At 38.4% G+C, this 16,747-nt stretch overlaps 2 protein-coding genes across 9 annotated transcripts in view; one reads left to right on the top strand and one right to left on the bottom strand.

The window, feature by feature from the left end:
* The first annotated feature begins 4,529 nt into the window (after positions 1–4,529).
* On the top strand, positions 4,530–7,534 carry insl5a (insulin-like 5a). Its single transcript, XM_020652747.3, has 2 exons — positions 4,530–4,817; positions 6,658–7,534. The coding sequence occupies exons 1-2, from the start codon at positions 4,643–4,645 to the stop codon at positions 6,798–6,800; spliced, it is 318 nt and encodes a 105-aa protein (XP_020508403.1). The 5' UTR covers positions 4,530–4,642; the 3' UTR covers positions 6,801–7,534.
* A 611-nt stretch (positions 7,535–8,145) lies between these two features.
* Positions 8,146–16,747, bottom strand: part of sgip1a (SH3GL interacting endocytic adaptor 1a) — a 64,337-nt gene continuing 55,735 nt past the window's right edge. For all 8 annotated transcript variants that reach the window (XM_065955581.1, XM_065955582.1, XM_065955586.1 and 5 more), the window contains 6 exons: positions 16,220–16,375; positions 14,826–14,961; positions 14,504–14,706; positions 13,149–13,213; positions 11,920–12,084; positions 8,146–11,798 (listed from right to left, as the gene is read on the bottom strand). In XM_065955581.1, coding sequence (XP_065811653.1) covers positions 11,776–11,798; positions 11,920–12,084; positions 13,149–13,213; positions 14,504–14,706; positions 14,826–14,961; positions 16,220–16,375 — 748 coding nt within the window. In that variant the 3' untranslated portion in view covers positions 8,146–11,775. The remainder of the gene's footprint in view (positions 11,799–11,919; positions 12,085–13,148; positions 13,214–14,503; positions 14,707–14,825; positions 14,962–16,219; positions 16,376–16,747) is intronic.

Raw genomic sequence — 16,747 nt, 5'->3', positions numbered from 1 at the left:
CTGCAATTTGAATCCATTATTCCCTCAGTCAGTCAATGACACACGCACACACACACACACACACACACACACACACACACACACACACACACACACACACACACACACATACACCTGACAGTAAGTTCACATGGCAAACACAGCTGTCTCTGTGTCTCCTCTTTCAGGTGGACACTGTGGAGGACACACACACACACACACACACACACACACACACACACACACACACACACACACACACACACACACACACACAAACACACACACACACACACACACTCCACATTGATGTATTCCTGAGCCGATTAGGTGTGTGTCTGTTTCTTAAATCTGTCTTGTGTCTCTTGTTCTAAGAGTCTTTCCACGGGGAAATGGGCGACTGAATGTCTCGTACAGAAACAAACAATCCCATTAGGAGAGTCGTTATCTGTAAACATCACATTTACCTGTTCGGCTTTAAACTGAATTTAAGGGTTGATATCTTTTTTTTGCCTTCACAAAGAGTCAGCCAAAGGTTTCCAGGAGCAGAAATAAAAAATATGTCCCTTTTTATGCTGTCCTGAATTCATTGAGTGTGGAAGTATATAATGAGATGGGAAATTCGATCTGCACCTTTAAGAAAAAGCTAAAGACCCAGCTCTTTCATGAATACCTACTAACTTAATGATGATGGTCTCCATATTATTGATGATGATGATGGTAATGACGATGGTTTTTGTTTGATAACGACGACTTATAAGATGGTTTCTATACTGATTAGAGCTCTCAAGAACTGCCCTCAATGTTGTGCTTTGCCTCTGGTCACTTCCTGTCAGCACCTGTGTGTCCAATCAGACTCAAAGCTGATCGTTTGCTCTTACTCACATTGTTCCCTTTTTTCTAGATCCTTGCTTGTGTTGTTCTTACTCTCTGATGTACGTCGCTTTGGATGAAAGCGTCTGCTAAGTGAATTGTAGAATTGGGAAAAGCAGAGGAGCTCTGACTAACAACGTGCGATCAGGCTGAAACTCGGCCTGACTTCAAATTAGTTGTATGACTAAAAATCGGGTCTAAATCATCCTGAAATTGTACAGTCTACACCCGGCTTGAGAAGCTATAGCGTTAAAACCTTCCGGGTAAAGTCAGGGGGAAAAACGTGTCCTTTATTGTTCACACATGCAGCTCTCAACAAAAATATGAGTTTTTTTTGTTTTTCATGTGAAAACATCAAAGCAAATCCCCCGACATCTTGTCAGGGTCTCTCTTTTTATTATATATGTATATATATTTTATTATTGGGCCATTTTTGCCTTTATTGGATAGGACAGCTGAAGAGAGACAGGAAACGTTGGGAGGAGAGAGTGGGGGGATGACATGCAGTAAAAGGCCGAGGTCAGATTCTAACCCACGGCCGCTGGGACGAGGACCATAGCCTCTGTACATTGGGCGTAAACAGTAATCACTAGGCTACAGCCGCCACGTCATAGACTCATTTTAAAGGACTCACACAGAAGAAACTAAATCTGTAATTCCAAACAAACATTTTAAATGTTAACTTGAACTCCGGTCTGTTTGTGTTTGATGAAGAAAATCCTGTAAATGTTGAGTTTGAATCCTGGCAACGACAACATGACAGGAGGGTGACGCAGCCACTGAAGTTCTGTTACTGTAACTGATTTAATTCAGATTAAACAGGCTAACCAATCAGGTGGTTAGAAATCAAAAACAGAGTTGAATTACATTAAGAAAAGTGAAAAACAGCAGCTCTTGTTTTCAGCTGTCTTTTGTTCAACCTGTAAACCTAACCCTAACCCACTTCAGAGAATTTAGGGTCATTAAAGGTCATCACCTCCTCAAACCTGTGCGTCAGCAATCAAAACAAAGAAAACTGAGCTTGTTATATCTTAAGTAGTCTTCATGCACACAGCTCATCAGGGTTAAATCAAATCTGTCTAACCCTTCATGTATGAACATACAGAAATGAACGGTGCAACGATAAAACAAACAAACAAACAAACCCCAAACTGTTTCTGCTGCGATGGAGAAAAAAACAGAAACACTTAGGTTCAGACAACATAAAAAAAAAAAAAAAAAACATTGTTATTTTCTCTTCAGTGTTAATGAAATAAAAAACGGGACTGAGCGCAGGATCATAATGTTAGCAAACATATCAGCGAGCTAGCACAGTCAGGCTAAGTGAATAAACCGGAGTCTGCTGATACTGCACGATAACCTCACCTCAGAGGATTCAAAACATTTTTTATTTAAAGGGCAAAACTAAATTGAAGGTCGTCTGATTTCATTGGCTTTCAAACGTCATCATTTATTACTTTCAGGACTTCAACAGAGAAACATCTGTGAGGGTGACGAATATTTCTGTATGCATGTTTCTTATCTTTGATTTCCTTTTGTCACCGTTCATGCAGTATTAACAGATCATGATGTTCTGGCTCAGTTGTACATTGTAGGTCAGTTGTATACTGACCACAGATGTTGCAGGTTTCTCAGTTTTGCTGAAGCACACTGAAGCCAGTGAGTGACCTAAACCAATGGGAGCAGTCGGCAGGTTGTTTAGAGCCTGAAATGTTTTGTTTCTTTTATCCATGAGTAAGTCATTTCAAACTGATATTTCACTTCTAAGTATCTCATTGTTTAAGGATAAGGAAGGGTGAACAATGCAGATAACCATCGTACACACTCTGAGTCATGACTGACTTTGCAGGCTCACATTGCAGAATTATAAATCTGCTTTTTTTAGCTGTGCAACACATGTTTGGAACTGTCTCCATAACAACATTAAACCGACCACATTAACACCAATGAGACAACTCCAAGGTTTCATGGCTGACCTTTTTGATTTTAATCTTTTAATTGTTCCCATTGTAAACATGTAAAGATAGATTTATCTAGTTGTCTACAATTCACTTAGCAGACGCTTTTATCCAAAGTGACGTACATCAGAGAGTAAGAACAACACAAGTAAGGATCTAGAAAAAAAGGGAACAATGTGAGTAAGAGCAAACGATCAGCTTTGAGTCTGATTGGACACACAGGTGCTGACAGGAAGTGACCAGAGGCAAAGCACAACATTGAGGGCAGTTCTTGAGAGCTCTAATCAGTATAGAAACCATCTTATAAGTCGTCGTTATCAAACAAAAACCATCGTCATTACCATCATCATCATCAATAATATGGAGACCATCATCATTAAGTTAGTAGGTATTCATGAAAGAGCTGGGTCTTTAGCTTTTTCTTAAAGGTGTAGAGGGACTCTGCAGATCACATGGAGTTTGGAAGTTCATTCCACCACCGGGGGGCGACAGAGGAGAAGAGTCTAGTCAGCGTCTTAGGACCCTGTTGTGAAGGTTGGATCAGACGTCTTTCATTGTTGTGAATTCTTTCACATTTACCTTTCAATATTATGAATTTTCCTTGTTGTATCCTTTCTTTTATTGCATCCCTTTGCCACCTTCTCTGAGGAGTTGATCTGAGTCTGCTCCACGCAAAAATGCACAAAAAATAACTTTAAATAAAAAATACAAGATTTTGTTTTGTGAGGTTTGTTTATGTGCCATATATCTGGTTAACTTGGCAATCAAGTTAAAGCAAGAAAAGTCTGTATGATACAATCCCTTAGTCAATTCTCTATTTCTTATCAGGAAGTTATTGAAAGAAAGTTCTTTAAATCAATCCTTTTATGTCACAAGTATAAGAAGTGACCACTGTTAGAAATTGTTAGTTATGCCTTATCTCTTGTTTTCTCAATTTTTAAATGTTTTAATTTTGTTGCATTTTCTGCAATTTCATTTGTGAACTCTGATATCAGCTGGTTGTTGTGGTTTGTATCACCTTTTAAATGTCTTCTGGGAGCGGTTTCCATACGAGTCATTTACAGATTTCTACAACCCAATCACACCTGCTTTTTTAAAATTTCATTCTTAAATTCTTTAATATTCTTGTATAAAATATACGCCTAAAACATTCATTTCCGGCTCCCTTAAAGACAACCACAAATGATTTACAACTAAACATGATATAATGTCATTGACCTCTAAAGTGGGACTTCCACGTTTAATGACCGAAGTGAAATGTCTCTCTGAGTATCCCATCACCACTCCATCAGCATCATAATGACCCCGCATGATGGACTGTCAACATTGACTTTTTCCCTCTCACACATCCCCCCAAAAAACTGCTGTAAAGGCCATCAAAGTGTTGTAAACACATGAAACACCTGTCTGTCTGCAGAGAGGGGGGTTAATTAGCCATGCAGCACGCTGTAGGTCGGTGCAATCAGGGCCTTAAATCACATAATCACAGAGAGGACGAGGAGGATAATGTGATTGTCTGTCGAGGGTCGTAAAGGATGATGACTGTCACTTTCTCTTAGACGGCTAAAAATGGTGGAGATGACCGGAAACATAAAAATGACATGATAGAGAGAGGGCTCTGTGTGTGTGTGTGTGTGTGTGTGTGAGGGGGGTGGACAGTTAGAGGGAGGAGGAGGGAAACTGGAAGGTGGATGGTATATAAGAAAAGAAGATGTAAGCGTTGTAAAAGATAGACGACCACAGTGAGCTGATCAGCAGAGGGAGTGTCAGACTCAGACAAACAGAAACTCATTCAGCTCAGGTGCAGACAGACAGTCCAGCAGGGATCCAGCATGCGGGCTCTGGTGGTGATGTTGCCTCTGCTGTTGTGTGCGGTGTTGCAGGTGCAGCAGGTGAGGGCGGAGGTGAAGGCGGTGAAGCTGTGTGGGCGAGAGTTCCTGAGGGCCGTGGTTTATACCTGCGGAGGCTCGCGCTGGAGGAGATTCCTCACTGAGACTGACATGGACGGTGAGACCACTTCACTTTTTTAAGAATCTCATTCTATTTTAAAAGAGGAGTCCCAGAGAGGACTGTATTTTGTTAGATTATCTTCTCATTCACTGCAAACAAGCATGTCAATTAATTTTTGTGTGTCTGCCTTGAATCAAATCTACCCATAAACTGCTGAAGGCTTATATTTTCATTTCAACAATTCTGCACACAAGTACCAAGACTTTTGTCCTGTAACAATTACAATGGAAGCACATTAAGAAGTGTTTGTCTGCTAAATATGAGCATGGACAAAAGATTAGCAGAGTCAAAAATGTTTTTCATTTTCACGCTGGTTCCAGAATATTGACTTAAACACACTTTCAAAAATATTAAACTATCTAGTTTCAAACTTCTCAGTGAAGGTCCAGGGTTTAGTTTCTTCCCTTTTCCTCTAGCCCGAGCTCAGTGAGACTTCTGAAGAAACAGACCTTTAAATCATAGTCATAATCATTTATAAAACAAATTAAAAAAAACTAAAAAAAACATCTATGTTATTAATGTTAATTACCCAATAAAAAGTTTACTGAAACTCCTAGCACATATTATCAGATACATTTAAGTTTACTATAAATACTAATGCAATATTTATCGTGTAACATCTGGACATGAGGGGGCTGGGATGGGAGGGAAAGAGTAAAGTATACTTTAGACACTATCCATTTCATTGTGCTAAATATGTGCAAATGTATATTTGCAGTGTATGTTGCAAACAAATGTACATTGATGTTGCTAATTGAAAACCCAATAAAAACTGTTAAACAAAAAAAACAGTAAAAGCCTTCAAGAAAATAAAAGTGATGAAACCAGGAAAAATGCTAAACTTGTTTTGAAATAAAAGCAAACTAATGAATTCAAAAAAAGAATCCTCTAACAAATCTTTTAACACATGAAGTTTTGCCCGTAGTGGTTTCATCTTATTCCAAACGTTCAGTTTCTAAATGAATTTGTTTTCAAACCATCATTTCATCTTATTTAGAAACGTTTCAGACATAAGTGGTCATTTCTTTTGTAATCACAGCTGAGTAAGAATAAAGTTGTATAGAGGTTGAGAAACACTAATAGTGGAGGACATGTTCATATTTTGAAGAGTATTTCTAGACTGTGCCTCCACCATTTGATGAAATGTCATTTTGTAACTTTCTCTACTAAAGTTTTCTCTCAAAGTCATCTAAACCTGTTGTTTTTTACATTTTCTTCTATTTATGTTTTACTGATGTTACTTTCACTGACTTAGGGGTTTCTTATTTAAATTCACCGTTTACTCTTCCTTAGTGCCGAGCTTTGTGAGATCATTTCCAAGTTAAATGTTAACAGATATCAAACAAAAGGAAATGAAACTCCTGAAATCTGCAGCTTTACACTTTTTGTTCTTTTATTTAGGGACTTTTGCACTCAATCAAACTGCTGTTATTCTTCTTTCATATACTATATATTATGAACGCAGTGGCTTCAGTCTATCAGCTGTCCTGTAGCAGATCCATCATAGTCTCTTACTTGATCTTATTATGTGAAGGGATCCCACAGATCCTGATTAAAAGCTGCAGCAGTCTGTTCCCCGGCCCCGCCTCCCTCCCTCCCTCTCTCTGTCCGTCACACACACACAAACTAAGTTAGCTGATAAAGTCGTGCTGATTACAAAGAGTAAAGTGACACTGTAGAAGACAAATGACACTGAGATGATCTGTAAAGTCATTTAGAGTTTCCTTATTTAATGGACCATGTGTAGATGTCAATCACAGCAGACTGATTCGATTCTGTAAGAGACATAAAGAATATTTGCATAGAATATTTTTTAAACCTTTTTTTGGTTTTGTAGTTCCAGGTGATCGCAGCAGTCTGGAGGATCTGAGCAGCATTAATTCAGGCTCCCAGCTGACCAGACGAGACATAAATAACATGCTGACCACCGTGTGCTGCCAGGTGGGCTGCAGGAAGAGCGACCTCACCTTCCTCTGCTGAGGCGCCCACCCTCTCTCTCTCTCACTTCTCCATCACTGTCCAGGTGACCAAAGTGACTCTGAATCTGAAATCTGAATCCAAATGCTGATGTTAAATAATCAATGTAATAATTATTGTAGTGGATGTACATTAATCCTGGCTGCTATTTTTGTATTTCCTTTAAAATTGTTGTAGATGCAAATATGACAATTGAGCATCTGTGAACATGTTTCTGAGACTTAGTTGGAAGATTTTACATGTGCAACCAAAAGAATCACAACCATTATATGACTCAACCCATGGGAATTAGGAAGTAAAGCTAAAAGTGCACTCAGGGATGATGTCCGAGTAGGTTCTCAGTCGTCAAAGCTTGATCCAAAAGGTAACTGGACCGGTTGAAGATCTCAGCTAATGACTCATCAGCATGCTAAAGATCCACAGAGGCTTACATTTCTATCTCTGTCCACCAGATAGTTTAGAAACTGAAAAAGCCTTTCAGATGAGAAACATCTTCAACCAGTCCAGTCACCTTTTGGATCAAACTTCGAACTCAGGGATGATATTCCAGCAGGCAAACAGAAAACAAATGTTCTGCGCCTCAGTCTATGTCCTGTTTGTAATTAGTCTCCACAAAGTTGCAGGCTTGTAAAACTTCCATCTCTGCTTTGATTTATTTATAGGACATTGAGTTGTATTTTGTCATTTCTCTGTTTTTTTTTTTTTTTTCGCAAATAAATGTTCTTGCACAATGCTAACATTTTGTGAGGTGTGAGATTTTAAATAGCTGCACTCCTGGAAATGTAAACCCAACACTTAAGTTATATTAAAGGTTTAATATGTGATTTTTCACACTTAAATGTAATATAAATCAAGTATATCCTCTGAAAATAACTCTGAGTCATGACTGTCTACAATAAGTGTAACACCCGAGTCCCACTGTCTGTGATGTTTTCAGAGTTTTCAGAGTCCTATCTTCACTTTGTTTACATCGCCAGGACGGCCGGCTGACTCCTCCCCTCATGTATAAAAGTTGTTTAATTGAGAGACTAGAGAAAAGAAGAATAACATACTGTACTCACTGCTTAACTGTGTTTCTAGATCACGCTCATTTCAGGTAAATTTACATGCAGTGTGAAGATACCAGCATAATAAAGATCGCTAGCATTAGCATGCTAACACAACATGTTTTGGTTTCATGCTGGTGCTCAAGGGCGACATCTGCTGGATCAAAAAATCACATATAAAGCCTTTAATAAGAAACATCACATCGTCTACATCTACTGTTAAAAAAAAGTCTTTTAAAAATATAGAATAGGACGAGCAGCATGAATTTATAAAAAAATAAATCAAACATTACAGCAGACGGTTCCAGTTATAACTTTTATTGGTTTTCGAAAGAAGCAAACTAGGTTTCTCAGTTCATCTTAGCTTTGTTATGTTCTGTACAAACTGCTTGCACATGTGTTTGAGGTTAACGCTACAGAACCAAAAAGCATTCTGGCTTATAGCACACATAGACACACTCCCCGCTCTCTTCTCCACAACGATACAGGTAACTGACATTCAGCACAACACGTCATTTCAGTACTATCTATCACCATCAGATGCCCCACTGTTTACTGCATGCTCTGCATGCAATAATGAATTACTGCAGGACCAATTCACTACAGAGATGAAGATCTGGAAAGTACAAGTTTTGATCCATTTTTAGATTAGCTGCAAAGAATCACCAGAGAACTGATGAACTGAGAGTGAGTTCTGAACTATAACACGACTTTCAAATAGAGAGACACGTTATCCGTGATGTAGTGGTCATTTAAAAACAGATGCATGATGGGAATGTTGGGCCTCTGCAGATAATGCTGTAGTGACTGTTGCACTGATAGCTACAAGGTTCACGAGGAAAGTAACAGCTACTTCTCAGACATGTCGATCCGTCAGGTCGACAGAATGAAGGACAAACATGACTGAGAATCTTTTTTTTAATCAAATTAATGTGCGAGCTAAACGGCACCAATCATCATCACTATCTGATCTGATCTGTGATTGGCCAAAAAGCCACATGTTTAAAACTAAGTCTGATCAAGAGTACTTTATCATTAAATAGAAGTATTGTCATGTTGTTCTAAATTCAGCCTAAGGTTTTCTTTACCTACTTGTGGAGGACCATGATTGGTTGCATTTAGCAGAATATTTGACATACAGTACAGTACGGAGGTCACACACACACTTCTTGTTCTTCATGTTGAGTGTCAGAGCGTTCAGGAAGTTCAACATCATCAGCACAGTGTTTTTACACATTAAACAATATAATATTTTTTCACTTTTATCTGTTTTAAAAATATTCAGCTTATTCTCCTTAACAGAGGACTGACTGTCTGGGGTACACACACACACACACACACACACGTAAAATACAAAAAGAAAGAAGAAGCATTTTGGTCAACTTAACTTTGCTCCACAACCTCATTACACTCATGTCATCTCACAGAGACCATTACGATTATGCAAAATAAAGCCATGGATTCAAGCACTGGTTGGATGATCGGGGTGTTATGATATAGTCAGGGGGGTTTAGGTACCACTGAGGTGAGGAAGGAGAACAGGTAAGAAAATAGGTCAGGACTTAATATGTAGATGTGGAAACTGAGAGTGCTGGATTAATACAGCTGTCTTTTCTTGTTTTTATCACAATGAAGTTTGAATATAAAAAAAAAAACAATACAGCAAACATCTGGTTCCAGCAGTCAGTGGTACCATGCTCAGAGAAAACTGTTTGCTCCCGTCGTCTTTGTTTTGACCTTTATTAAAAGAAAAGATCAACAATTCAGGAAAAATGGACTGACTCACTTTCTTTCTAAGAATCAGAAGATTGATGCCACCTTAATGTCCGTTAGCTTAGCATAAAGACTGACCACTGGGGGGCACTGTTCAACGTAAACAATACTGACTCTTTGAGGCTGAACCCGGGCGTAGCTTAGTGCTAACCAAATGCTAACCATCGCACTGTGACAATGCTAACAAGCTAATGTTTAGCAGCTATAGTGTTGACTATGTTCAACATCTTAGCATGTTAGCATGCTGACATTTGTGAACTAGCATCTCTGAACAAAGCTCACACTGGCTTATCGAAATAATATTTCGTATTTTGATTGGCAGATATTTGGTACATGGCCAAAATACTGGACACATACTTTCTCTGGCGGCGGCCCAATATAAAATGCTACGATATCCACATAGTCGTTACAATCCTGATGACTAGCATAAACATGTGGATCAATTTTAATGTCAGTCTAAGTTTGGACCATCCACACTGCCAGCATCGATAAAGATCACTATAAAGTTTGTTTATCCTCTGTTGACTATATCTTTACATTTCCACAGAGCCACACTAGCTGTTTTTAAGTCTTGATGCTAAGCTAACTGTAGCCTGATGCTGAGCAGACGGATATAAGAGTGACACTGATCATCTGTAAATCCAAAAAAAATAAAGAAGAAAAAGCCCATTTCCCCCAAATGTCAAACGAACACTTTGAAGTGGAACCTTGCCCATGGTTGAACTAACTCTACATTAACACTGCTTTCACAAAGCATAACACAGCATCCAGGAAGATAGTCATCTTTTTCTTTAAATTACCCCTCCCCCACCCATATATATAGCTCAAATCTTATCTGTTGCACTTGAGTTAAAAAATTATATCTGAAATCAATTCAAAAAATTATACCTCATACTGTACACAGGTTACCCAACTACACAGATAACAAAAAAAAAAAGAGAGAGAGAATTCAAATATTTATACCTTTAAGGGTTCTGAGTCGTGTGATACCATTCAAATTCTATTCGTATACAGAATCACATATTTTATACAACAAATCGTCATCATCAATAAATAAAAATAGAATGCTGTCATGTACTCTGGAGGCTATCGCTGCTGTCCCGGGAACAACAGAAAGGCTATCTGACAATACGAGGAAAAACACCAAACGCCCTTTAAGATATATATTATTGATTTTAAATGACACTTTGTACACTTTGTTTTTGTTCTGACGGGAAAACTCTTTTTTTTCTTACTTTTGCAACCAGTACATTGATTGATCATTGCAGCTGCCTAACTAGCTAAGAATCCCCCCCCCCCTCCCCCACGTCTGCATAACCTGACATAACAAAAAAGATTACAGTTTGATTGACTGATCAGTGCATTTTCTATTAAAAAACGATGAGATCCAAAGTCATGTGACCCTGTAGTACCAGTAGGTGATGCATGAGAATCTAGTTCTGTTATGTAGATATTAGTTTCTGTTTGCTAACGAGCAAAGACTAAAAACATCTTTCACTTTAGCTGTTTGTGACAATGTGTCAGAATGCATCAGTTACTGCGTACACACGCTGGCGGCCTCGGGGCGAGACAGACTCTGACAGAAAGATGATTCATACAGCCGTATTAACTGCTAATGAAGGTTGAAAACTTACTATGTCTCGTCCTTCGCCCTATAACTAGCCTAACTTTAGTATGACATGTTGTGTTGTGTGTCTGACCACTAAGATCTTATTCAATGGTTGTTGTTGTTTTTTGTCACAGCCACAGTTCAAATCTGTCCCAAACACTGTTTAGTCCACGTCTTTGGTCAGGCAGCTGCAGTGAAACTTTTTTTTTTTTAAAAACACACCACCACCACACATTGACCAGAAGGAGGATGGAGACAGAGGCACAGACTTCAGAGGGGAGGAAGAACCCAGGTGCCTGACAGCAGCAATACGGATGTTATGAAATGAATACAAATACGATAATTACGTGACCTAAGACAGCTCCACGATGCTATATGCAAGTTATACAATACTGCTGGGTAGGCTTGCAGATCCTGTCGTGGACCGTGTGGGTTCAGAGAGGGGCAAATGGAAAGTCTGTCTGGTGTTAGTTTGTGTCTCTGTCCTCGGGGGTCAACCTCGGTCCGCTGCCATTGATTTGTTCAACAGTGCGCTTTTCAGCAGCAGCGGTTAATTGTCTGCGAGGTATTTTCCTGAAAAAGAAAACCATCAAACATTTATGGATCTTTTGTAGACATAAGTTTAAAAAGGCATTTTTCAGAGTTTCAATCAACACTCATAATTCATCATTTAAAAAAAAAGGGGTATACTGACCTGCTGCAAACCTCTTCTTGACGAGGGAGAAGCGGTATCCTGGTCCTGCCAGTTCAATGTCACAGCCTGACAACGTGCTGCCCTCGCTGGTGAACTGTACGGCTAGTGGAGCCGGTTTACTGGGGCCTTCTGTTAGCTGGAATCGTGCTAACAACGACCCCACACCTGAGAGAGGAGAGAGCAAATTCAGAGAGACTTCTGTCAGCATCAAGAACGATTCATTCCCAAAAGTTTAATAGTGAAGTGACAGCTTTGAATCAGATGTTGTTATAATTTACTCTTTGAAACGTCTCGACTCTCTTAAAGTCTGTTCAACATCAAATTGTTTGCTTGATACTGATTTGGAGAGGTTCATTTTTCTCCAGAGAACATTAATCAGACACAAGACAGAACAAAAAAAGAAAAAACCCCAGCACTAAAGTAGTCATGTTGGAGCCTGGGCATTTGTTACTGTCTGAAAGAAAATACATAATGTGGTTTTAGTCTTTATCTCCTGGAGACCAGGTGAGCCCTGAAGGCTTTCTTCATTGTAAAAAACAATTGAAATGACATCAGATGAAATCAGACTGTGAAGTCAGATGCAGTAAACAAGGCTTTAAACTATGTGAACATATATTCCTCAGAAGAGCTTATTGTTGAAGTAGAGAAGAAAAAAACGCTCTGGAAACAGACACACAAATAAGTAATTGTAACACCATTTGTGAACACAAGGGGGCGTTGCTCATTTAGGGAAAGCTGACAACCACCAAGGACCCCATCTTGCACTCAGGAGGAATCCACAGCTTCTAGGTCAGTTTTTTTTAACTGTCCTGAGCTGAGTGCTATTAGAAACTTAACGGCAGCTCAAGTAAGATCAGAACATGTTTTGGTATTAAAAAAAGTTTATATTTGACTAAAATCTCTTTTCTGATGATTGAATGTTATCCATGGTTGTGCCTTTTTTTTTTTTTTTTGTTTCCAACTAGAAAGCCAGTGACAGTGTGTTTTTTTCGTGGCTCTGGATAGTTCTGTGGTTTTTTTTTAGCACACAGGGCTAAAGATCCCAAACTGAAACAATCTGAGTGACTCCTGAATGACCTCGCTTGTGAATCCAAAAATGAGCCGTGGGGTGGTCATCATGATATTTAAAAGGGATAAAAAAGAATCAGCAGGATTCTCTCATCACTTTGAACGAGGACTCATTAAATCATTAACACTGTATAACTGTACGTTCATCACACTGTGCATACCTCCATTTTCAGACTTCTGTGAGATATCTGGAATCTTCCAGAGGATTCTTTGATGCTCTGCATTCCTGTCAGGATCACAAGAGGACGAGAAAACATGTTGATGAAGCTTCTGAAGAGAAAAGGTGACGGCATGAATTTAAAAACCATGAAAGGTACAAATATGTGGGTACTGTACATAAGTTTGAGGTTTCTCAGTTTCTACAAAACCTTTGAAGTCTTGATAAATCATATTTTACATCAATAAATAATCAATGCCTCCACATGTGCTCAATGAACGTGTGGTACAACAAGACTTTTGGGTTTGAGTGGGGCATGAAAAAGGAATGTTAAGATGATGTTTTGTATATCAGCAGATCTCAAACTGGTTCCTCTCTTTTTTTTTATAATTATTTTTATTACTTTCATGCTTTCCATCAGTCATGCTGGCACGTTTTTATCAACCAAAATAATACCATAACATTTTTACACGTTTTATTTGACGTGTTTTCTCTGATATAGATATATATATAGATATATAAAAAGGTAAATATCTCATGTGATCCTGATTTCACTCTTGAAAAGTGTAAACTAAGTCAAACTGGATCCTCTATTAAGAGCAGTTTTTGAAGCTCAGTCATTAAGTTATCAACAATTTTAGGCTTCCCGTTTTAATTGTTTTATAGTCTTTAGTTTGTATTGTACTGTATTTTTTAATTTACTGATTGATTGTTGAGTTTGTGTTTTCTCATTCTGTCGTGCATTTGTTGCTGAGTTTGATGTATTTGTAAAAAACAATCCAAGGATGGCCGTTAAAATTTAGCTTTGACTATAAATGTTTTGATGTTTGGCTTCCGTTTACACGCTGCACACTCGTCTCTTTCTAAACTAAAAAAACTAAAAATAGAAATAAATGTTAAATACACACACATATGTAAATTATTACAGCCAGGGTCCGAAATTAACACCCGCCAAGCGCCAATTGTGGGAAGATTTTCCGTTTGGCCAGTATATTTCACTACTGCCTACAAATAATACATTTAAAAAAAGAATAAAGGCCAGCAAATATATATATATTTTTAATTTCTCAATTTCCTGATCTTATGAAATGATCGAATCTGTGTCTTAAATCTGTCGATTTATGATTAAACAGAACATAATGCCTCCTCAATTAAATGTACTGTAACAGATGTGTATGGGACACAAAACACTATTTGTTATTTTGTCCGGTAAAAAATATGTTTGGCCGGTGAATTTTTTCATCTACCTGCCACCTTGGCCACTGAGTCAAAAAGTTAATTTTGGACCCTGATTACCGTATAAACAGTATAAACTGGCTGGTGTGTGAAATGGCACTAACAACATAGTTCAGACCGTACCACGCAGCTGGAGGTAAGACTGCCTGTAGTTTTGAAACCCCTCCATCGACAGGGACCAGGAACTGGACGTTGTTGAGTGCCATCGGTGTCGTCATCGCCTCTCCGTTGTATTTGTAGTCTATCCTCAGGTCGGTGCTGGTGGGCTCGCATCTCCAGCTCACGGCGAGATTCAGTGGAATCGACTGGAGCCCCTCCGCTGAAACCTGAACACAGAGGGAAAATACATATGCACACTTAGCTTACTATGATACTTTTGAATTTTGTACCATGTCTATGAATGACAAAACAATATCATCACGTTTGTCTGAGAAATCAAGCTCACCTGATATTTGAGCATGTCCACGTTGTAGTATGTCGCCTGTGGCTTCTGCTCTGCCACCTTCTTTAGATGTGATATCAGGTTTGGCATGTTCACCCAGAAGTCTTTAGAGTCAGCCTTGGCTGTCGTGGTGGTGTCGCTGCAGGAGGGAAAGCATGCAGAAAAAGTACGATCAGTAACAGCCTTTAAAATATTACTGGGTAAATATACAAGGAATTATTTTGTCTGTATTTGAGTGTGAGACTGCAGCTCCTGTCTCAGATTTAAAGCTGTCTGAACATGAAAACAAACTTGTTTTTGCAGTTATTACTTCTCAACATTAAATTGCATGAGCTTAGATTCAGACTTTTATCAGCATTTTCAATACAACAATTAACCACAAGAGGTCTCCCTAACATAGATCCTAATGTCTGTGTTGAGGGAAAAAAACACTCTACCAAAAACTTCTTAAGGTAATTATCCTCCACTATATTTAATGTTTATTCAATTTATGTTTATTTCACTGAATCAAAACGAATAATGATTCTGCTTTGATTTTTTGTGCTATTAAGATTAAGACTTTTGGTCAAATGATTAAGTAGAAGAATAAGTTCTCATTGGTTACAAGTATATTTTTGTTAAACAAATTAAAACTTGATCCATGGATGACACGTGTAGAAAGCTTACGGCTGTTAAAAGAGGGTTTGATGAAAATCTCTGATGACCTTGTGATGACTTAATAAGCATGTCTGAGATGATGTCACTAAAGTTTACTCATCGTCACTGGTCAACCCCTCAAAAAAAACAAACCCCTCTGTATGGATCATCAGTTTGATGAGTTAGTTTTCAGATAGTTCTGTCTTTATAGAAGTTACACACACGTCCCCTCTTATGCTGCTCATTTTCTGTGTTTTGTACATCTAGCTGAAGTATTTTACTTCTTTATTTCTACTTAATCAAGTTTGTCCTGACGCTATAAAAAGGCAATTTAAATGTGAGAAGTAGGATTTGTTGTGTGGAAACAAATATGATCATGATGAGGAAATACACAAGGATTCTAATGTGAATAAACATAATGAAAAGGAAACAAACACTTAATTAAGTCTGTATTAATGACTCCACTCTATTTTGATTACAAGAGACTCTTAAGACTAATAAATCACGTGCTTTGTGAAAGAAATGAATATTATTAATGGAGGGAAAGTAAGTACATTTGATTTGGTTTTAATGAAGTTATTTTAAATCAGGAGGATTCTTTTCAAGCAGCACAATAAAGAAGACTTGTTCAACACACAGGAGGAGGAAGTAGTTATCTTGGGATTATTTATCTTCCCTTCCTCCAGTGAAAACTGTGCATTGATTGATTATTTAAAATGTTTGTGAGTTTGAGGTGGTGGCTTCACAGAGGGTGTCATTACCAGCAGAGGAGCTGGGGGTTAGGCAGCACATGCTCCAGTCGGCTGTAGTTGGTTATGCTGAAGGTTAGCGTGGCAGGGGACGGGTTATTGGCAAAGTGCCGCGTGATTCCCGCTGGAAACGATAAAACCATCTCACCTATGATCTTCACCACACACCTGAGAGGAAGAGGAAGAGGAAGACACAGAGAGGGTTAGAGAGAGACACAGAGACAGACATTCTTCATCACAGTTTGTGCCCATGAGCCTTTATGCATTCAATTATTTGTTAAGCTAGATTCATAAAAAGTAATTTTCAAAATAAAAGCACAATTACAGCAAAGAATCCTCTCTCTTTCTCTCCTCAACCTGCCTCATATCTGAGAACATTCAACAGCTGAGCCTGCTTAATGAGGCTGATATGAAGCTGCTCTGTGGATTACTGTCACAAGTATTGCTTAATAAACTAAATGAATTTATGTTTCAATTCAGTCAGACACAAGAACACATGAAAATTTAGAAACATGTCTGGAAATCTTACTGTATGGATAA

This window comes from Labrus bergylta, chromosome 6 (genome assembly GCF_963930695.1).
Source record: "Labrus bergylta chromosome 6, fLabBer1.1, whole genome shotgun sequence".
Lineage (NCBI taxonomy): Eukaryota > Metazoa > Chordata > Actinopteri > Labriformes > Labridae > Labrus > Labrus bergylta.
This window is presented reverse-complemented; position numbering and strand designations above follow the sequence as displayed.